Raw genomic sequence first — 23523 nt, 5'->3', positions numbered from 1 at the left:
CAAAAGGGGATTACAAATCAAAGACACACATGGGAATGGGAAACAGTATCCTTTCAATTAGATTGTTCATTTAGGCTGCGCTCTCTAAGACTAAATGGCTTAAAGCATGATTGCATCTATTTCAAAAATGGTCCATGGGATGTAAAGTACATTTACAGTCTAATATTATGCATGTCTACTCAGAACCAATCTCAATGAGTTTTATGGCGCTTACTCCCAGGAAAGTGTGTATAGGGTTGCAGTGATAGGGATTTACTCCTTGTGGCTGAGGGGTCATAGAATGCTGTGTGTGGACCTCCCTCCCCACCAGCAAAAAGGAAGGTCTGTAGGTGAGAATGGAAAATTCTGCTGCTGCTAGAAATGGGGGATTAGGAGGCACAGTTGCCCCCCTCCCTCAAATGGACTCCTAGTTATGCCTTTCCAGGAGTTTGTTTGCTCAAAACCTATCAAAACAGGACACTTTTAAAAAACTTAAATCAAGCATTTAACTGAACAAAAATCTTCTGCTACTCACAGCAACAACAAAAAGTCCCAGAATTCTTAAGTGTTCTGCAGGCAACATTTAGCACAGCCTCGCCTCTTGCTCATGGACCTAACACAGAGATAAAGAAAAGACAGATATAAGTTCAGAAAAGGATATAAACAGCAGAGTGACAGAAGGCTTTGTGGGGGCCCTGATCCAGCTCAGGGGGTTTATTGGCATCACACTGGCTGAGGGAAGGGGAAGCATCCTCTGCCTCACACCTGCTACTACACACCTCTAGTAAATAATGTCTGCATGTCAGCACTGGGTCGCAGTTTTTAGCACCTATATTACATCCATGGTTTTTCAAGGAAGAAGAAGGCAGGATGGAGCAACAAGGATGTGGTATTCTCAGTGTTGCACTGGCAGTGGCATATGTAAAGCTGGAGATGCACTACTCAGATTTCACTAGAATTCATGTACCACTGGTATGGTTCAGTCAGAATAAATTGAGCATCATATGCTTAATACTTACTGCATTTAAATGGATTTTCTGTACAGGCAGATGTCGACAAAGCTGTTAAAGCAGCAAGAAAAGCTTTTGAACTTGGGTCCTGCTGGCGAACCATGGATGCTTCAGAAAGAGGAAGGCTATTGAACAAACTAGCTGATTTAATTGAAAGGGATCGTCTCCTCTTAGCTGTAAGTCTAAAACATGGACCACATTTTAAACAATTGAAATATTTGGAGACTGGCTTATTCTGAACACAGTTGAGTATATGTTTCAATGTTGTGAAAGACAAATTCCGAAATCTGTTTTAAAAAGTCGGGGAAAGTTGGTAGGGATGAACATTCATTCTAAAATACCTCAGCTGATCGAACGGCATAGTAATATCTAACCACAAACAATCCCATCCTCAGAAACAACGGCTTGTTGTTGTGTTCTGCTTGACATTGGATTTAGACTACTGTCTTCCTTTCTGTATTTAGCAAAACTGACAAAGTTGGCTAATGCCATTTAAAGGTCATGTCTCCCCACTGCTGCTGTAGAAGAAGAATAAAAGGAACCTGTCAATTAGAGCTCCTATAGCCACTTTGAAAGCAAAAGTTGGGATGGGCGAGCAGACCCACATCTCCTCCACTGCCAAATCAGTCAGTGTGCTTCCAACTGACTCTTGACTTCTATACCTATCTAGACCATGGGTGGGGAACTGTGGTTCTCCAAATGTTATTTGACTACAGTCTACAACAAGTGTGGACAACCTTAGGCCCTCTGGACATTGCTGAACTGCAACAAATGTGGCCAACGACTAGGGGTGATGGGAGTAGTAGTTGAGTAACATCTAGATGGTTCACAACTACCAACATGCTGCCTGGAGCTGATGGAAGATTTAGTCCAACAGCATCTGGAGAACTGCAGCCCCTCCCTCCCCTGAAAATCTGGAACTATGGCATATATATAAGTATGTTAATTTTTGGTTTGATTCCAGTGTTGCTATGTCAAGAATTGCTTTGTTTTGCTATATCCTCCCAGAGTTCTTCATTAGTGTGGTGCTGTGTCAGCACTGCAGCCTCATCTCCAATTGCTCTTCTCTGGTGTCTGATAATCAGACATTGAATGTTCAATTCCATTCTTAAAATTTTAACCTGTTATATTTAATGTGAATAATCACTACTAACATATTTGTTGTCTAAATACTACATAATAATTGAAAAAAATATTTGGCCCTGTAACCTGAGAGAAAGAGATTATCATCTCCCAAAGAAGGGGAAAATTTTCAGAAATGGAACAAACTCATGGGCTTATCTCAGATAAAGTAAATGTATTTGCTGGCAGTGGAAACTATCCTTGGGTTTAATCATTTCTTTTCTACTATTTCCTTAGCCAAGAACAACAAATCTACTGTTAGGCTAAAATATGTTTATTTTTCCATAAAGACATACCTTACTAATCACAATTCTTCCAAGCAGGCCCATCTTCTTGTTTTGAATTAGTTCTGCACTTCAAACACTACACATTAAAATCCTTTCAATATTTTTGGGTAGTTTGTCTACTCTTACAGTGTATTTTTACGCATGTCTACTCAGAAATATGCCCCATTAATTTTAATGGGACTTAATCCTGGGTAATTGTGTATAGCATTACAGCCTTACAGTACACTCCTAAGCCCACTGATCTGTGCTGCTGGAGGGGCCAGGATAAGGCCATGTTGGCCCTCCACCTGGCTCAAATGTTTGATCACAAGGCACAAAGCAGATTCCCCCCCCCCCCGAGCCTAGCAGGCCAGGAAGCTACCAATAGTGGTTCTCCTACCAGCAAGAACTAGGGGTGAAGCCTCGAAATAGGCAGCGTAATGATGGCTTTGGATCCACTGGATTCATAATCCTGCATATCCCCCAAGGGGTTCAAAATGAAAAGCCATTGTGAATAGGTGATGTTTTGATTCAGGATGAGGCCACCAACCAAATGCTTCCAGGATCAGACTAAAAATTGAGGCTCAGAGGAAGGGGACAGAACTAAAATAACATCTAACCACATTTGGGCTTATAAATGGTTATAAATTGCCTATCATTCAGTGCCAAAAGATACTTTTTGGACAGAGATGAACAAGGGCTTCTTTTTGTGGCATGTGTGTGTGTGGTTTTTTGTTTTTTGTATATTTGATATACTTGTTTTTCCCAGCTGCTGTAAACCTTTTGGAAGAGAGCACATTAAAAGTTTATGACTGCAAATTCTCTGCACCGTTAAGCTATTAAATCTCACTGAAGTCAATGGGATTTGTACAGCCTAAGTGTTCAGCCTAAGTAAAGTCATAAACAACTTGGTTGGGACTTCATTCAACGTGCAGCCCTTTTTTGTTCTACAAAGAGGCAAATTTTACTCTAGAAATCTTTCTGGTAACATCCTTTGTCAGAATTGTGTAATGGAAGATTGGCAGACCTTAATGTTTACTTCATCCTGCAGTGTTTGATCACAAGGCACAAAGCAGCCATTCTGGATCAGCCACTTAAAAAAGAAGCCCCGTGGGTGTTGCCAAGAGCTGGTCTCTCATGAGTTAAAGATTCAGTTTTCTGCAAGCACTTATTGTGCAAGACATGCCCATGCCTTATGCAACGACAAATTGCTGTGTCATTTATTTGTATTTTTGAAGGTAAGGTTAGTGTGCTACATTAAGACTTTGATGAATACACTAGATTAGCGTCTACAGGCCACACGGAGGGCGATCCTTCCAGTGCTACCTTCAATGCCCACCTTAGTTTCAACAAGATGCCAGGCCTATAAGCCAGAGTTGCAGAACAGTAGCCCTCTGGATGTTCTTGGATTCTAGCTCCCATTAGCCCCAGCCAGCATGGCCCATGGTAGGGATGATGGGAGGTCACTGGTTCCCAACCCCCCCCCCCCACTCAGTGGTTATAGACCACCATATTGTTTTACTTATTTATAATGATTAATTACTCAACATATTTTGTTCTAGACAATGGAGAGCCTTAATGGGGGTAAGCTTTTCCCCACCTCCTACTTAATGGACTTAGGCGGCTGCATTAACACTTTGCGCTACTGTGCAGGCTGGTCGGACAAAATCCAAGGACGGACCATCCCAATGGGTGAGTCATTCTGATAAAAAGTTTCTGAGCAGAGAGCTGATTTGGATGAGATGTTCAGGAACATTTTTCAGCTACATGAATGTGTCATCTGAGAAAAGTGTAACCTTAAAAATCTGTTACATAAGTGCAGAGCTGTGGTGGGTAAAGTTTTATCAGCCAATATTGCCTCTTTTAAAAAAAAACCACCACCACCACCAAAAAAACATTGTTGACATATTTTGTATTACTTAGCTCCATAATGCTTTTTAGTGAACTTCCTACAGCTGCAGCAAATGGCAGAGTCCTGACAGAAATATTTTTTTTAAAGAGGTCAGCAGTCTTAGTCATCACCCTTCTTCCATCCCTAGGTTATGTTTAGGAGTAGCCAATTCTTATATCATGTTTGTATATGATCCTTATATTAGGATTTCTGCTGCACAGTGGTCCTGCTAACAGGAAATGTCACCATTGATTCCATCCATCCCACTTGATTCAGATATTACAGCTGGTTAATTGGACATCTGGGCTAATTTAAATGCTTCACTGCCCTCCTGACTAGCTGCCAATTGGTTGGTTTGTTCTCTGCCTTTCCCCATCTATCTATTTTTTCCTTGTGAGCAGTAACTTTAACTCCCTGCCATGGCAATTTTGTTATGTTTGTGTTGTTAAAATTATCAAAGTGGGGGGAAACTCTGCAGCCTTGTGCAATGGCAAAATACAAGAGCTGAAAGATCTCTCTTCTACATGATTGCTTATAGAATTGGAGCATTCATTCTGCCCTCCAACCTTATGTGTTTGGTCGAATCTAGATATGTTTACCTTTTCTTTTGATAGTATCATATTATAATAGTATGGAACAATGCTGAATAATGTGAGACATTTTCTTTTCCTTAGCTATGCTTGCATCTTACCCATGTGTTCTTATCTTACTTAGATGGAAACTATTTCACATTTACAAGACATGAGCCTGTTGGAGTATGTGGACAAATTATTCCTGTAAGTTAGATCAATTGATATAATGGAGAAAATGGGTTGCATCCAACATTGACCTTGCAAAAGCAGAAGTCTTTCTCTTTGTGGATAGATTTTTTGTCTAGCAGAGGCTTCTGCCAATGGAAAAGGTGGAGTGATTTTGTCTATTTCCCCTCTTCACTGCAGAGTAGATCACCCTCCATGCCCTTTTTGAAGGTCCCCAACCCTCTGGAGCAGATTTTAAGGGCATAGTGGAGAGGAAGAATTGCCAAAAAAAGCTACTGTTACTTACATTAGTAGAAGCCTCTACTAAATCAAATGTTTGTCTACAAATAGAAGGACTCCTTCCATTCACAGAAGGGCATTTTGGAAGCATCCGTGTGTCTTTTATTTATTTAAGTAACATTTGTGGATATTTGGGTAGGGGTACGCACTGACCTCAAGATTCAGTTCATATCTCAATTTGGCACCTCACCTTTGTTGAAGTTTGTTTGTAGGCTGTGCAATTCAACTCATCTGCTTCAGTCCATTTCATTTCCCCATCTTCATTCACAGACATTCTTTTAAAAATAGCATAACTTTCCCTCCACTTCTGCAGACGTGGATAAAATTTCCAGGTACGACAGCCCCTTCAGAGTAGATAAAGCCTGCCTACTAAATTGCTAACAAATAGGTCCAGGGGCTTTTGTTCTCTAAAATATGCTTTCTCCAAAAAATAATCCTTCTCTAACTTTTTTTGTGTGGAGCTGAATTTGATTAAATTTCAAAGCATGGTTGCTCCTTCTGAATTCTGCCAAATTTCAGAATGATGGAGGGTAAAATCCCTTAATGTTTTGTGAGCAATCAGTCTGAAAACTGTGGACATCAGCCAAATTGCAAACAAGAAGGTCTGCAAAGAATCTTGAGAACTGCAGTTTATCCCCAGAAACCCAAAGCATTCTGGGAACTGTAGTTTACCCTTCACAAAGCTACAATTCTGGCACTCTTAACAAACAGTACTTCCCATCATTTTTTTGGAGGGGCAGAGCCATGGTGTGGATGTTATCTAAGTTTTCCATGTATTGATGAGCAGAGTGCATGTGCCATTGTCACATCCTAGATGCTGCCTTCTCTTGGTTAGATAGACAGGCTGCTCGCAATCATAAAGACCTTACACACTGATTGCAGCTCAGCAGCCAACTGTGTTGTAATATGATTGAGACCCCAAAAGGAGCTATTTTGTTGTGACCATCAAAGCAACCTGCAATGTCCTCCTTCAGTTCCTGCAAGAGGTCCATTTCACAAAGGGAATCGGGGAGGGAGCTGTTTATCAGTTCAATTAACACACTTCCAGTTCAGAAGTTGTTTCAGGATTTGGAAAGAATGAGCTTATCTTCCATGAACTGGAAGGGTGGGTCTGCTTAGCAGATGTCATAACCAAAGCCCAGGAGGTGTTCTCAGGGAAACAAAGATTGTGTCATCCTAGGCCACTGCCACACAGAGAATGGGGAGCCTTCTGTGCAGATCTCGCAGGCCGCAGTGGTTCTGTCATCAGGGTCAATCCATGAGATAAGCCCCGAGCCAGCACATTGAAAAGACACTTGGGCTCAGTTTAACCAAATCCTCAAGCCAATATTGACTTTTCATCGCTTATTGAATCTGAAAATGCACAAGACCCACAGAGCATTAGGGAGCATAAAGGATGTGAAGAGAATATGAAAGATAGGAGAATGTGTTGCTGTGATTTGTTGGTCATCTATTCTTGTGCTGCCCTTTCAGTGGAACTTCCCACTGGTTATGTTTGTCTGGAAGATTGCCCCTGCTCTTTGTTGCGGAAACACCGTGGTCGTCAAGCCGGCAGAGCAAACTCCACTAACGGCTCTTCACATGGGGTCTTTAATTAAAGAGGTGAGTTGCCATAGCAAAGCTGCCACGTGCATGTTCCCAAATGTGAATGTGAGTGAGCCCTTACCTTCGCAGTGCTTCTGAACAGTGAGGGCTGTTCTGTTTTGTGTCAGTGCAGCTTGCAGCATGTCTAACCTTGTCTTGGGGAATTGTAATGCACTGCAAACCACTGGAGCAAGTCAAGGGCATGAAGCCTCACATAGCTTTCCAGTCTAAATTGCTCAGAAAACAAATCATTAGCAGCTTAGCAAACTGAACATCTTGGCAATCATCAGGGCCTTCTGGAAGCAAAAGCAAACAAGAGCTCAGAAAAGCAGAATGTTGGTCTGGGTGGTGGGGGCGGGGGAGGTGGTTTTTCATGCAAGTATCTCAGTAATGAAACTCTTGTCTGTAATTTGATATATTAATTTAACTTTGTGACTGAAATATTTACCCTACCAAGCACAAAACTGACAAGCATCATGTTTGGTGTGCCCAGGATAAATACACACTTTATAGGGCTGTAATGCAAAATGTCTTTGCTTAGAAGCAACTCTCCTTCAGATCAGTAGGATGTAGGCTAGATGTACCAATGCAGCCAAATGAGATGGTAACGTAGGGATACATAGATCTGCTGGTTTTCTTCTTGCAGGGAAGTATTGGTTTTTGTTTTAGTGCAGAAGCATTGAACAATTGGCTATGCCACCTGCAATCCAAAGTTCAACAGCCCACTTTCTAACCTTGGTACACTCTCCCACTCCATTCTGCTGCATGTAGAAATCAGACTGCATTAAGGACTCATCTTGTCCCATGCCTGGAAAGCACACATCTGAGCAGTTTTCCACTTGGCCCATGCCTCCTAGGCACAGATCAGAGAAGTTTCCCCCTTGCCCAACAACTCTCCCATGGAAAACTGGCTCTTTAGTGCTAAATTGGAGCAAATGTCAATCCAGAGAAAACGTGAATTGCTGTTTGCACCGATTGAGCACTAAGGAGCGGTTTTCCCTGCGGGAAAGCCGTGAAACAAGAGGAAGTGTGGATAAGCCCTAGGTTTCTATAAAACATAGTTAGACTGGTGTGTGAAACTAACAGGTACAATAATTTTTAAGCATTCTGTTGGATCCTTCAGCACAGTGGTATTTGCTATGCAACCTGGAGTGAAGAATAATCTTACGTGGTTCCTGAGCAGAAAAATAAGCTAAGAATACTCCCAGCATGGAGAGGTAACTGGAGGAGCTAAGGCTAAGGTTGTTGTCTTTACCATGCTTACTCAGAGGCAAGTCCTGTTGAAATCAGTGGAGCTTGCTCATGTAGGAGGTTAGGTTTGCAACTAAAATCTTTTCCCTGTCCCCTTTTGTACAAAAGGAAAATAAACTGAAGATAATTGTGGTCATGGCAAGTGTTGCTAATAAGTAACCAACCAAAGAACTAACAAAAGTGATTCAGCATATCTTGTTCTTGCCACGGCAACAGTGACTCAGCAAAAGTGAGCAAAAAGTGAAATGCCACTTGCAATTAAATGGTTATGGGTCAACAAGTAACTCTGCCTGCAACGGGTGACTCACACTGAAAATCACCATTTGGAATTCACATTTATTTTATTTTTTGGTATTCACTAGCATTTCTCTTCTCCACTTTTCATAAAGCGATGAGAGTCTGCTCAAAAGTCATAGATTGTCAATAAACGAATCCTTAAAGACCAACATTCTAATATTAAGGGTGTGATCATGTTATGGATATTAACAGATTTTTAAACAGATGGAGCCCTTCCGCTGAATGAAGCCTGAACATAAACAATACAGCATTCCAGGGTGGGGCAAGATGAAGGGGAAGGGGAAAGGAAGTGATTCTGTAGTAGACAGAGAATTTTCTTCCAGCTGAATAGGTTTAGTTTTGCAGCCACCAAAACGGAATAACCATGGAAAGGAAGAGAGGCCCGGAGTGTTTTCTGTCCTCTTACCTCACTGGCTGCTGATAGGACAGAGTCTGAGATCATGGTACTAGTTATTTTCTAATGCCGGTCTTGGATTAGTGGTCTAGGCTTCAGATTCTTACACACAGTCCTAGGGTTTAAACTAAACCTATTGAATAATATTGAGTGCCTCCAGTTTAACTTGTTTGTGAGTCCATGATCTGGAAAGTTCCAGAAAAGTTCTGACTTTATGCTACCAAAAGGTTCACCAACTACCTTTGAACTTGAGCCCCCTTCAAAGCTTATTGTACTTTCTAAGTCCCCAACCCATTCCTGATCAACTCCCCAAGAAGCAAGTGAACAAAATCCTTATACAGTATGCAGCTGTGCATGTGTGTGTATGTAAGACTTGGAGAGCAACCGGACCAGGACATGACAGATCACAGGACTTCTGATTCACAAGCCAGTCAAACCACATAGTTTAAAAACCTATGCACTCACTCAGCTTAAAAGACAATACTAGTACAACCGATTTTTCGTTGGGGCTGTATTCAGTGGCATGAAAACAAAGACTATCAGGTACTAGTGGCATGTTCTAGGCCAGAAAAAAGCCTCACATTTTAAAATAAATATGCCCTTTTCATCACAGACTATATGCTGAGAAGGCAACAGCTTGCTTTATAAGGCAATCCGTCAAATATTTTTTCTTCACAACAGAGCCTCTTTCAAGCCCAATGCATTTGCTAAAATTAATTGCAGCAGCACAGAATCCACTTTGGCATGGCTCTGCCCCTCGCAACACCCACAGCTTGTAACTTCAGTTCAAACAGGAAATCTGGTGGGCAGGAAATGACATATGGTTGTCAAGCCTCTGCTTAAAGACCTCCAAAGAAGGAGACTCCACCACACTCCTTGGCAGCAAATTCCACTGTCGAACAGCTCTTACTGTCAGGAAGTTCTTCCTAATGTTTAGGTGGAATCTTCTTTCTTGAAGTTTCTTGAATGGTTGCTTCCGAGGTGGCCTCTCCTTCCCAGTGATGCAAATGCAGGTAATAATTGCCAGCCCTTGGTGGTTCCTATATAGGGATATTTTCTAGGACACTTAGGGATCTGGGACACTTAGCCATGAGGTCATGGCTAGAGGGCTGGAGTTAAGAGTGGGGAGACCCAGAATCAAATCCCTGCTCAGCCACAAAACTTGCTATTTGACTTTGCCCCAGTCCCCACCCCACAGGGTTGTGTTGCAAAAGAGAGCTATTAGCCTTCTAGGAAGAAAAGATAATGCATCTCAAGAAGGAACTTCAACTGCTTTTGTTAGTATAACACAAGCCTAAAACCTCTGACAACAGAGGTTCTTCTGCCTCTGGAAGGGAGGTGGCTTCTTCTGCAAGTACAGTGCTACCTCGGGTTAAGTACTTAATTCGTTCCAGAGGTCTGTTCTTAACCTGAAACTGTTCTTAACCTGAAGCACCACTTTAGCTAATGGGGTCTCCTGCTGCCGCCACACCACCGCTGCGTGATTTCTGTTCTCATCCTGAAGCAAAGTTCTTAACCCAAGGCACTACTTCTGGGTTAGCGGAGCCTGTAACCTGAAGCGTCTGTAACCTTAAGTGTATGTAACCCGAGGTACCACTGTATTAGCTTTTTACTCACCACAAAGTGTTGCATGCATTTTACCACAAGTTTTTGTGAAGGTTGGGGGTTGGGGGAGAGAGGAGTATGCACTCTTTCTTTGAGTTTCTTTGAGAACGGATGGGATGAAATATCGTAAATAACACAGGTGCAGTAACTGTATGGCTGAGAGGTACAACTGTGTTCTTTCCCCTCTGGTATTCAGGCAGGATTTCCACCTGGAGTAGTGAATATTGTGCCCGGGTATGGACCCACGGCTGGCGCAGCCATTTCCAGTCACATGGACATAGATAAAGTGGCCTTCACCGGCTCTACTGAGGTATTTGCCTAACCCTGTGATTAAATGACACCACAAAAGTCCTCAACCCACCCACACAGAGTCTTGACAAGTGATTTAATGCCTAGGTTGTGTAATTATGTTAACCTTTTTCGACTGTGAGCTTCCTAAACAATGTCGCTGAAATGATTTGTTGCTTGTTATATTCTACCTCAAACACATCTACACATCTACATAGTGTTTGAATTGAAGGAATATCTCTTCAAGCAAAAGAATTTTTGGATATAAAATTGATTCTTCAAAGCTGAGGAGAGGGTGAAGTTTGGATTTTGGCTTAGTCTTTTGTTTCCCCCCTCAAATTTCAGTTTAAAAATAAAAATACACATTTTTATTTTTATTTCATCTCTTTTTTATACAGAAAGTTGCATTCTACAAAAATAGGTAGCTTATCTCCCTCATCGTGAGCATGCTTCATATTTTAGAAAGGACTACTTTTAATGAAGAATAATGTGGAGGGGGACCAAGATATTTTTCACTGTGCGGGGTATTTGACAAAAATGCATCTGTACACTTTGACCACATTTTAGCCCCCAAAAGTTGATATAAGCAACTACTTTCCTTGATGTAGTTAATTAATATTCTTAGACTGAAGCTGCTATTGAATTGGCTGTGCCCCATCTGCACTGCACATTTAAAGCAATATCATACCACTTTAAACAGTCATGGCTTCTGGGAACTGTTGGTTTCTTCAGGGTGCTGAGAGTTGTTAGGAGGCCACTTTTCCCCTCACAGAGCTAACCTTCTCAGAGTGGGTTCACAATCCAGGCTTCTTCCCTGGGAACTCACTCCCCCCTTCACTTACACACACTTTGGGCTGGTGAGAGAAAGGTGTATAGCTGACCTCATATGCCACCCAACCCCTTCACTTCACACACTCCACACAGCCTGGCCCATCTGGGTGGCAGGACTCCCATTGACTTTCCAGGAGCCATCATTTGAACCCCAAGGATTATTGATATATTGTGTGAGAAGTCCCCCAAAGCTTGCAGAACACCAATATTTTGTAATACATCCCATTAGTAGAGCACTGTTAATCATAGGAATCTGCATTGTTCCAGGTCAGGCTGTTTGTCCATTGGGCCCGGTATTGCCTGACTAGTAGCGTCTCCTAGACAGAGAAAAGTTCTCCACTCTGCATATCACAGTTACTGTATTTTTAACTAGAGGTGCATTTTGCATGCACTACATGTGCCCAACCACTGAGCTGGAGGTCTATTCTCCACTCTCAAATTGACAAGAGAGGTCAGCCTGAACCTCTTGCAAAGCAATGACCACAGTCTAAATATGGTGTTACACACAACAGTTTCAAGTTGTGTCTTCTCTTTTAGGTTGGCAAGATGATCAAAGAAGCTGCTGGGAAGAGCAACCTGAAAAGAGTCACTTTGGAACTTGGTGGGAAAAGTCCCAATATCATATTTGCAGATGCTGATTGTGAGTGACATGCTTCTCTTAGATTTCTTGTCTTCAAAGCTGTCCCCTTCCACTGTGTTGCAAAGCCTTTTAATGTTAGTTTGGGGAGGTGTCTAAGCAAGTGAAAAACCAGATTGTTAGATTACGTTGCAAGGACTGCTGTTTTTGATTTACAGTATTGACTGAGATGCTCAATGTTGGCCTCTTCTGTGTCTCTTTCTTCGCAGTGGACAGTGCTGTGGAATTTGCACACATTGGCCTGTTTTACCATCAGGGACAATGCTGCATAGCTGGGTCTAGAATTTTTGTGGAAGAGCCAATATATGATGAGTTTGTACGTAGGAGTGTTGAGAGGGCTAAGAAAAATGTACTTGGAAACCCATTGGCTCCGGGAGTAAATCAAGGTCCTCAGGTAAGGAACGGTGTTTTGTGCCAGGGTTATCACCTGGGTCAGTGTTGTCAGCCACAGGTGGACTCAAAATGCAGACATCCTGGGAGATGGCATGGAGTATTTCTTCTTATGCCACTGCAAGTCTGCAGAAAACCACAAACCCTTCTGAGCCAAAGTAGCTTTATAGGATCTTTGTGACCCCTTCTTCACTGCATTGGCTCCTGCCCTTTTCTGACCCTATATAAGTTGTCTTTCTTGTCTACAAACTTTGTGCATCAAATCAAAGCTGTGTGCAACTCTCTTGACTCCCACTTTAACCATTCCCTGACTCTCTTGATTTCTGGTCAAGGCAAGCTTCCTCTCCCTGTTTTCCTCTGCACACTTGTCCAGGCTGCCTTTAAGGAACTGATTTCAACCTCCTTTTTAACCAACAATTCTGCCATGCCCTTTGGCATCTGTCATTAGGAATGAGGCTTGCCTTGTTTATTATACATCTGGGTTTTTATTTTAAAATGCATTTCTGACTCTTGATTTTGCTCATGGATGGACAGTCCTCTTCCTACAAAACAGACATATTTAATACAAATAATACTAGCCTACTGCTTGTGGTGAAACTAGGAGGTTCAGATTAACATGGAACTATTTATTAAGAAACTTTTACAGATCTTTGGAGAGTGGGACTAAATTTCATAAACTGCATTTAGCATTCAAATGCTTAAGTGGGCAATATGACTTTGAGGCTTTGGGCAGCAGGAAGTGTTGATGTACAAAACCTTGGCCTATCCCATCTGAATCGATAGGATGTGAAACTGCTGTAAATATAGTGCAAATGTTAGCCCTGTTCAAGCCATACACATGTGTTAGCTGAAGGAGCAGGGTCCCATCATCATTGTCTCCAGCCTACGGGTGAATGTTCAATGTGCTTTCTGGCAAGAAAACCTTTTGTATTTGTACACAGTTCAAAATCACATGGAACCCCTAAGCATGAGCAACTGCTCTTGTGACATGTTCCCTTTACAAACATCTACACTCAACACACACAGTCTGGGGGTGTTACGGAAACAGGGGTGCAACACTGGGTCAGGGCAGAAGTGTGTGGCTGCTCCTGCTGCCAATTATAAGTACAGTATGGTGTTTGCATTCTCATGAAGGTATCCAGTCACAAGAAGGGTTGCAAAGACTCTCCCCACAATCTGGGTCAACAGTGTTGTGGGTGGTTTTCAAGCATTCTACATTAGCCTTATTTCAAAGGTTTTCATCCATCTCCATCTCATAGCCATGACATTGGAATCAATTCTTAGGTGTTCTGAAACACAGCCCAAACCCAACACCTACATTTGGAAACATCCTTTATTATTATTATTATTATTATTATTATTATTATTATTATTATTATTATTATTTATTGAATTTATATACCGTCCTATGCCTGGAGATCTTCTATAACCCTCATGTGGGATATGTCAAGGATCTAAGACTCCGCACTAAAAATCCCAAGTCCATAATTCTTCTACTTTTCCTTTGGTCCAGAAAATGCCGGAAATGAAGATATAGTACAAATTAAGCAGGAGGGTTTCCTCTCTAATCACCTTATAAAACTGTTTTACTGACTAGCTTTTGCTAACTACTGCATGTAATTGCAGTCTTGAAATCAGTTCTGAATTCATTTCTGAAAAGTCATTGGTTTGAGCATGCCATCCAGAAATATTTCTTAACAGAAATTGGATGAGGCAAAGGGAGAACTTAAATACTTGAATGTAAAACTGAGCAGAGAGAGTTTACGAAAGTCCATGGCTCACAGGAGTGCCAAGCCTGTCTAAGCAGTGCTGCTTAAAAAAAGAAAAATTCTTTTGTGCTTAAAGTCCTAATTACTGAACTTCATGGGGAAAGGTGGCAGGGATCCAACCACTCAGAGGCAACTTGTTGCTCCATCTCTTGCTGGTAAAGAGTTTTTGTTTCTGCTTTGTTAATCTTAAGGCCAAAGAAATATCTGGGAGAGTGACTTATCAGTGCAATATTTCTTATTTAGATTGATAAGGAGCAGTATGATAGAATCCTGGCACTAATTGAGAGTGGGAAGAAAGAAGGAGCCAAACTGGAATGTGGAGGAGGCCCCTGGGGAGACAAAGGCTACTTCATCCAGCCTACAGTTTTCTCAAATGTTACAGATGAGATGCGCATTGCTAAAGAGGAGGTAAGCTGATTCAGAACATTCTGCATGTTGGACTACATTCTATGTTTCACTTGCCATGCAAGATGAGCCTTTTAAAAATCAAGCACGTAGATTGCCCTCATAAGGCATCGTTTCCAGGCCTTAATTTTTCCTGCAAGCAAATTCTAAGATGGTTGTGGATTTGTGCTTTTGAAAAGAAAAATACTTAGACCTGGAGTACTGAAGACTGATTTGTACAAACAGTGACATTTATTGTTTAAATATATTCTGGCAATATATGGAAACGGCTCCGTTGGCTTCTATAGATTGTTGTAACAATTGAAATAAAATTAAAGTGAGTAGCTGGCATTCAGCTAAATTTTACTCAGAGCAGACCCACTGAAATTAATGGGCCTAACATAGTCACATTCATTCATTTTGAAGAGTTGTCTCTGAGTACAACTTACTTGAATACCAGCCAGTATTTGCATGTCACAAGCTCAGCACGTTTTACTGAGTATAGGATGGTGCTGCATGACTGCAATCCTGCAGTACTAGTACTAAGCACCAGACGAGCACAGTCGGACTCACCTCTGAGTAAACTTGCATGGGATTGTCCTGTGGTTTCAGCTTCTGTGCAAATAAAGGTTTTATGCAGAGGGTCTGAGAGCAGAGAAAAACGAGGCCTGGTTTAACACATCCTTCACCAGCCTAGCACCCTCGGTGTAGTTGGACTTCAGTCAAAGGCCTGGAAACAATGCCTTATGAGGAACGGCTAAGGGAGCTGGGCATGTTTAGCCTGGAGAAGAGGAGGTTAAGGGGTGATATGATAGCCATGTTCAAATATATAAAAGGATGTCACATAGAGGAGGGAGAAAGGTTGTTTTCTGCTGCTCCAGAGAAGTGGACACGGAGCAATGGTTCCAAACTACAAGAAAGAAGATTTCACCTAAACATTAGGAAGAACTTCCTGACAGTAAGAGCTGTTTGACAGTGGAATTTGCTGCCAAGGAGTGTGGTGGAGTCTCCTTCTTTGGAGGTCTTTAAGCAGAGGCTTGACAACCATATGTCAGGAGTGCTCTGATGGTGTTTCCTGCTTGGCAGGGGGTTGGACTCGATGGCCCTTGTGGTCTCTTCCAACTCTAGGATTCTATGATTCCTATCTGCTGCAGCCAGCACTGAAGCTGATAGGAGTTGTAGTCCCAAACATCCTGAGAGTGCCTGGTTGGTGGGAGGCTGGTTTCCAGCTTTATTATCTTTACCAAAGACATTGATAAATGTGGCAGTTTATAAAACTATGACTGACTTAGAGAGAAAGTATAGTTTTTGGAAGTCATAGTAAGCACCTTACAAACGAACCAGACCAGAAGGTGTCTTAACCTGAAGAACTTACGCATCAAAGGTAGTTGAGGCATAAGCTCAACTACCTTATGCAGAAGAAGAAGAATTGCCCATAGTGTGTGCACGGATCCCAGTGTTACCTCTGCTAAGCAAGCTTTGCATGTTTTGTATTGTTTCAAAGGACTTCAAAACCTGGTTGACCAGTGATCAGAGTGTGACAATAGAAAGTGTGAGAAGTGAGCTTTCTTCCAGACTATCACCTTTCTTTAAAAGCAGTTGCCTGTCTCTAGTGCCCTCAGATGTGAAAACTAGAAATATAATCTCCGGAGATATTGAGGGTGCCTTGTGATCTTTATTGTTGCTTCTGGCTGCTCTCTCTCTGCGTCTGCAGGTGTGTGTGTATTTCTAGCCACCCTTCACCCAAACAACTCCGGTCAGCAAACTTGGTTCTCCCCCTGCCCATTTTATCCTCATAACAATCCTGTGAGGTAGTTTAGGCAAGGGGTACCATATGTCTGGCAAAATTAGCATGGGGGGCGGATTTCAAAAAATCTGCAAATGTCTGGGGTTTTGCCAACATAACCAGAAAGTGTGTGTTTGAGTATAACTCTTTGCCTTTTGTGGGCGGCAAGTTTTGTATTCTTGAAATATGGCAACCCTAGTTGAGGCTGAGATAGTGACAGGCCCAATATCACTTCTGTGGCTGAGTGAAGAGTTGAACCCAGGTCTCTCTGATCCTGGTTTGCACCACACTGACCTCTTTCCCAGGACAGATTTGACCCAGCCTGGCAATCCTTACATTCTGATTTAGGAAAAAAACTGCCTTTTCTTGAATTCAGTGAATAAACAAAAAGTTCATGTGGGCATTTCTCTCCACACAAACTCTAGAAACAAAAATATTGTACTTTTTCATCGGGATGAAAATAATGAGGGTCACAAATGGTTCAATATTTATATAAAATGGTGAGTCTAGTGGAAATGTGTTCTTGTAACAATAGTTTGAACAAACAAAAGGAATAAAAAGATTTTTTAAACTTTGTTTTCTTACTTATGCAGAAACTTGTAGATAAGCAAATCTCCAATAAACATTTATGAGATGAAAACACAAATGTGTTCTTAATTTTTAAATAGAAGCACACAACAAGGAGTTTAATAACAATTTACTTGCACACTCATCACAAGGATGTATTTAGACAAGATGCTTTAAAATCCAAGTATAAATATGAGGTGTTCCCCCCTCCCAATAATGACCCAGGCTAATGAAGAAATGGAGCAGACTTATTAGAGTGTGAAAATGTGTGAAAGTGACATAAAGTATAAATAGAATTCTCCATCCCCAGTTCAAGTATTCCTTTCCCACCCCACCCCTCCTTCTACATGCAGGCATTGTGAAAGAAGTTTCAGGTTTGCAGGTTTCTTTCTCCACTGTGTAAATCATAGCATCAGAGAGAGCATGGTAGGTTATTTCACAGAATCACAGAATTGTAGAATTGGAAAGGATCCTAAAAGTCATCTAGTCCAATCCCCTGCAACGCAGGAAACTGAGAGCTGGAGCTCCCCCAACAGATGGCTGTCTGGCCTCAGCTTGAAAATCTCCAGCAAAGGAAAGCACACATGCACACACAAGGCAATTGGTTTCATTTTCAAACTGTTTTCACTGTTAGCTTAATCTTGCTAATAGTAGATTTGCCTATCTCCCCTTTAATCGAGGGGCATCCTCACGAAGTCCTCCCGTACCTTCCCCTGTTTAAATGTATGTGTGTGTTTTCAACCTTGGCTATTTTACGCTTTCTAAGGATTGAAACTAGGGACGCGGGTGGTGCTGTGGGTTAAACCACAGAGCCTAGGGCTTGCCGATCAGAAGGTCGACGGTTCGAATCCCCACGACAGGGTGAGCTCCCGTTGCTCGGTCCCTGCTCCTGCCAACATAGCAGTTCGAAAGCACCTCAAAGTGCAAGTAGATAAATAGGTACCACTCCGGCGGGAAGGTAAACGGCGTTTCCGTGCGCTGCTCTGGTTCACCAGAAGAGGCTTAGTCATGCTAGCCACATGACCCGGAAGCTGTATGCCGGCTCCCTCGGCCAATAAAGCGAGATGAGCGCCACAACCCCAGAGTCGGTCATGACTGGACCTAATGGTCAGGGGTACCTTTACCTTAAGGATTGAAACAACCCATGCTTAATGAAGGAAAGGTCCAGTGTCATCATTGTGATGGTACGGATGCTTTGTGGTTGCCTTTACATCCTACAGCTGCAAATCCACATTTTGCTTCTGAGTAGACAAGTCCTAAGGCTACAATCCTAATCCCATTTACCTGGGAGTCAGCCCCACTGAATTCAGTAGTTCTGGGTAGACAGAATTATACAGCAAATTATCTTGTCCTGCATCCTCAGGCAGCAGAGAACGGGTGTTAAACTTCTTCAGTGTGACAGACCTTTGGATCTTTGAAGAATGCTGTCATTTCCTCTCTTAGTCTTCTCTCTGGGTTAAACATATTCAACCCAATATTCAATATTTCTTTGGAGGACTTGTTTTCCAAACTGCTGAACATCTTTCTGGTTCTCCTCTGAAGGCAATAGCTATAATAGGAGATCCTACATTTAGTGTATTTGAATCTGAAAACTCCATGAACCATGCTATAGAGAAGCTCTGCGTTCCATTTAATGGAGTTATGAAGATTAATGTGATAGGGAAGGAGCAGGCAGGTTGGTAAGTTTCATAGGGAAAATGTGGGTCTAAAATTATAAAGTAACCACTGTGTCAAAGAGCACTGATTTGATCACTAATGAGAATAATACTTTAAGACCTATGTAATAGGGAAAGTATACTTTGCAAGAAAGTATCTATTGATTTTTGCCATGCTAATTGTTGATTGCTTCTTTTGATTTCAAACAGATTTTTGGGCCAGTTCAGCAAATCATGAAGTTCAAGACTGTTGATGAAGTTATAAAAAGAGCAAACAATACTCATTATGGTCTAGCCGCTGGAGTGTTTACCAAAGACATTGACAAAGCTCTGACATTTGCAGCTGCTCTTCAGGCTGGAACAGTCTGGTAAGTACCCTTGGTGTTGTTATTTTACCCAAATTAACCTTACATAGAAGGCTTACGGCACGATTTAATGGGTATTTGTGATCTGAAGGCACACAGAGTACCTGAAGAGAGAGAAAAGCTGTGTAACCTCAAACCTGAATAGCATCTTTGAGACATGAACCTATTAAGTCTGCTACCTCTTCCTACATCTTTAGACTGTAGTTTTAACAAAGAATCTTTTTTGCTTCAGGGGTCATACCCTTATCAGAATTGGCATCACACGCCACCCACCTGTCAATCATCTGACATCCCAATGACATCAGATGCAAGGTGCTTTGAGGTCCCAAAGTTGGTTATTTCCTCCATTTTAGCAAGAGATTCAAGGCAAACGGCTTAGTTTTAGCAGCAGTTTCCGTGTAAATGCCGTTCTGAATCAAGAAGGGGTTTGCATGGACTCCTGTGAAACTGAGCAAGGTTTAACCTCTGCTTATCAGCTGACAGATCCTGTTCCAATAACAGGCATGTGCAGCCAGCACAAAATACAACCCTGCCCATCGGATGGCATCATGAGTTAGGCACAATTTTGAAAAACATTTCTCAAGGGATGCAGTTCTACAGCTTCTGCTTCTGTGCCACTGCTAACTCACATCACCATCTGCCATGCTGCAAATGGTGGGAGCACATGAGGTTGGGCATTTGAGGAAGATCTCAGCACACAGGTAGGCACAAATGGGAGTAGGTGTTCTTTAGGGTCTGATGACGCAGACCATTTAGCGCTTCAAAGGATAATACCAACATTTTCATTTTTGTGCAGGAACTGCCTGGGAACCAATTAAGCTGGTGAATCACTAAGACTGTTGCATTTTCTGAATATTTTTCAAAGGCATCCCCACCTACAGTCCATTAGAGTAGTAGACTAAGGCATGCATCATTGTGACAAGGCCATTCTTCTTCAGGAAAGTGTGTAGCTGGTAAACCAGCTCAAGCTGACACACTGCAAAAATTTAGAGGCAAACAACCCAAGGAATCCTTATCAGAGCAGGGATTTAAGTCTGAAAGCTCACTATCCATACTAATCACTGAACAACATGCTACTCCACATGTAGACAGTACTGTATTTCTGTATTTTCTATGAATTGGGTTGAATAATTCAACAATTTCTACTGTTAGGTAGCAGACATACAGAAGAGCTTGCAGCAGTTCTGAAGGCATATTTGTATTTTTGTGACATGAGAGAAATTCATGTTTATTCTGATTTTTAAAGTATGCACATAGTGCAAGATTCTGTAAAGAAACTCAGCTAGCTCTTATGACCTAGCAGAATTCCTGCCCATGACTAAGTTGCTCCATCTTCTCTTTTTCTTCAGGGTGAACTGCTATAGTGCAGTGGCTGCTCAGGTTCCTTTCGGAGGGTTCAAAATGTCAGGAAATGGCCGAGAGCTGTAAGTAAAGTCAGTGGGGATTTGTTTCAGATACAGATTTCAGAGATTTTATCTGAGCAAGTTCGTATTTGCACAAAATGTCACCACTACAACATTCTTATTTCCAGGAAGTCTGTCTTTGCTCTCCTGGCATTTCTGCTGCTTTGGCTTATAAGAACGAGTAACCAGTCAGGGAAGACAGGAAAGGAACATCACTGTGTAGAAACTGTGGGTTGTATTAACTCATCCTATGATATGCTGTCCATATCAGTTACAGTTAGGAAGGAAATAACCTGTGCTGTTTCTGTTTTGCAGTGGTTTCTTTTCCACCAAATGCCAAGTTATTCATCTCACTGTTCACTATTTAATATAATTTACATAATTATTTATCAATTTAACATAATGAATGATGCAATTACTTCCACACTATTCATTTCAACACAATTCAAAATGGGGGTGGGGTGGGAACCATCATCAAGTATATATATTTTTGGGACTGAGAAACAACAGCAAAGACTGATCAGTATTTGCTGGACTGATTTCCATTCTGGGCATGGCGTGAATAAGTGAACATCAGCAGCTTTTGCTTCTGTTTTCATTGGAATTCTTCAACATTGCTAATTACATTTTCTATCCAGAAGTTTGCCCTGTTGGATATTCTAGTGGCATTTGTTTTCCTGCTAGAATGGACTGTTTTGTAAAACTGAAATGAAAAAATGTGAATGTACAATTCATTTCAGTTTTACAAAACAGTCCATTCTAGCAGGAAAACAAATGCCACTAGAATATTGCCTGAAGCTACCCCAAACTTCCATTTAAAGATGTCATAAAATGGTATTTGATAGCACAGATCCATACAGAATGCAAGCCTCTGTGCCTTCTTGGTGAGCAAATAGCCTTCTTTGGCGAAGAAGCTGATTTCTATTCTGAAATGTTATCTAGCCCAGATCATGCATTAGGCCTCAGAGGAAGACAATAATTTCTGTAGAGTCCATGGCTGGGTGCTGTTGTGTCTAAGAGAATTTGGACACAGTCACTAGAAATACGCACTTTGTCAGACTCTCTTGAAGCTTCATGGCAATGAATAGAAATTGTACTAGAATGTTGGTCCTTTCACTTCCATAAACAGGAAATGCCTTCTGTCAGACTTGATTGAAACACCCCCTTATCAGTCAACCAATTGACACTGCCAAGTTCTCATTTGAAACCCCCTCAACCAACCAGTGTAAGCTGAAGGAGGCACATGGTTTAACTTTCAAAAGTAGCTCATTGACCGTAGCATTCAAATTCCACTCCTAGCCACTCAGTTGCCAAGCCAAAGCTTTCCAGGCTCTGACTGTCATCATAAAAAAAGGCTGTCACAGAGACTGACGTCTCTGGCTATCCAAGCTTCCTGTAACATCTGATCAAAATACACTCTCAGATGATATTGCAGCTCTTGGACATTGAACATGCTAGATCACAGATATATGAAATATTGTTGCTATTCTGATGGTCTCTCTCTCTCTCTTTAAGTGGAGAATATGGCCTTCATGAGTATACAGAAGTCAAGACAGTCACCATCAAGATTCCACAGAAGAATTCATAATGTCACTGCAGGGAACAGGAGGACTTGACCACATCAGATGCTAATCAGACTTGCAAGGCCAGCTATAGAGGAGAACATTTTGTAGCAGATGTTTTCATGTAATTTGGGTTTTCTTTCTATCTGTAAAAACAAATGTGTTTAGCAATTAACGGTCATTTAGAAAATCTTAAATCTGCTTAACTAAGAAAGGGAAATCTTAATGTCTGAATCTAATTAACAAGTTTTGAATTTTGATGAAAAATCAATTTTAATTTCCCCCCGTATTTGAATATATTTGAATATATCTGTAGTGCTGTGGGAAATAAAATTGTGAACATATCATATTTACACAATTTGCTTTAGTGTGCTGTTATAGAATCATAAGCTGTCATCTCTTTCTTTGTTAAGAGCTTGGCAAAAGTATTTAAATATGGCTATCTAATAGAGACTTTGTAATCAAGAGCAAAAATCATTAGCAATCTTCGGGTACATGTTGTAACTTTGATTCTGTTCATAATAACTACTGTGGAGAGGCATTTTGGATGTAAACTTTTAAAAATCTATCCTTTTCTACTGTTATTCATTCAGTTGTCTGTTTCCATTACAAACTAAAGCTGTATCCTACACACACAATCTATGTACAATTCCCTGGGAGTAACACCCATCAAACACAATGAGGCTTATTTGGCAGAGGTATGTAAGGCATTACACCATAAGACGTTATGCTTTGTCATTAAGACATTGAGAATTTTTACATGCAGAGTTTTGAAAACTAAACTAATTCAGTTGGTAATAAGACATACCGGTACCTATACTGCCCCATCTACAAATATATTTTATATATTCCATTTATATACGTTTATCCAAAGATCCCAGAGTGGTGTACAACATTAAGAACATAATTTATGCAGCATAATAATAAAGACATAATACACAGCATAATAATAAAATAATCATAAAGATACTGCCCCACATTTAACAGGCCATAGATTATTTAATGGCTGAAGGTAAAGAGAAATGTTTTCGCCTGGCACTTAAAGACATGTAAAGATGGCACTGGCACCCACAGATGAGGAGCCACCACAGAAAAGACTTGTTCTTGTGTTGTAACCGCTGGACCTCTCTGGGATGGGGGACATAAAGAAGAGCCTCAAATGACAAGTGAAGGGTCTGGGTCGGTTTGAATGGGGAAAGGTGGTCCTTAAGGCATTTATAGGTCAGCATCAGCACTTTCAATTGGGACTGGAAACTAATTGGCTGCCAGTGCAGTCGGGCCAGCATCAGGGATATACAGAATGCTCAAACCATCTCATTTTGATGAGCAACCTGGCTGTCAAATTTTGCACCAGCTGAAGTTTTCTAACTGTCTTCAGAGGCAGCCCCACACACAACACCTTGCAGTGATCCAACCTGGAGGTTACCAGAGCATAGGCCACAGAAGTTAG

At 41.4% G+C, this 23523-nt stretch overlaps 1 protein-coding gene across 1 annotated transcript in view; it reads left to right on the top strand.

The window, feature by feature from the left end:
* The window catches only part of ALDH1A1 (aldehyde dehydrogenase 1 family member A1), a 62237-nt gene extending 39596 nt beyond the window's left edge, over positions 1 to 22641 (top strand). Inside the window, exons 4-14 of the mRNA XM_081881021.1 lie at positions 1025 to 1165; positions 3940 to 4069; positions 4983 to 5044; positions 6779 to 6907; positions 10633 to 10746; positions 12093 to 12195; positions 12402 to 12586; positions 14595 to 14759; positions 18954 to 19111; positions 20458 to 20532; positions 22027 to 22641. Of these exons, the coding sequence (XP_081737147.1) occupies positions 1025 to 1165; positions 3940 to 4069; positions 4983 to 5044; positions 6779 to 6907; positions 10633 to 10746; positions 12093 to 12195; positions 12402 to 12586; positions 14595 to 14759; positions 18954 to 19111; positions 20458 to 20532; positions 22027 to 22099 (1335 nt within the window). The 3' untranslated portion in view covers positions 22100 to 22641. The remainder of the gene's footprint in view (positions 1 to 1024; positions 1166 to 3939; positions 4070 to 4982; positions 5045 to 6778; positions 6908 to 10632; positions 10747 to 12092; positions 12196 to 12401; positions 12587 to 14594; positions 14760 to 18953; positions 19112 to 20457; positions 20533 to 22026) is intronic.
* Positions 22642 to 23523: the final 882 nt, after the last annotated feature.

The sequence above is a fragment of the Podarcis erhardii genome, assembly GCF_964252035.2.
Source record: "Podarcis erhardii genome assembly, chromosome: 11".
Classification (NCBI taxonomy): Eukaryota; Metazoa; Chordata; class Lepidosauria; order Squamata; family Lacertidae; genus Podarcis; species Podarcis erhardii.
Note: the sequence above shows the minus strand (reverse complement) of the source record. Positions and strands in the feature narration are given on the sequence as shown.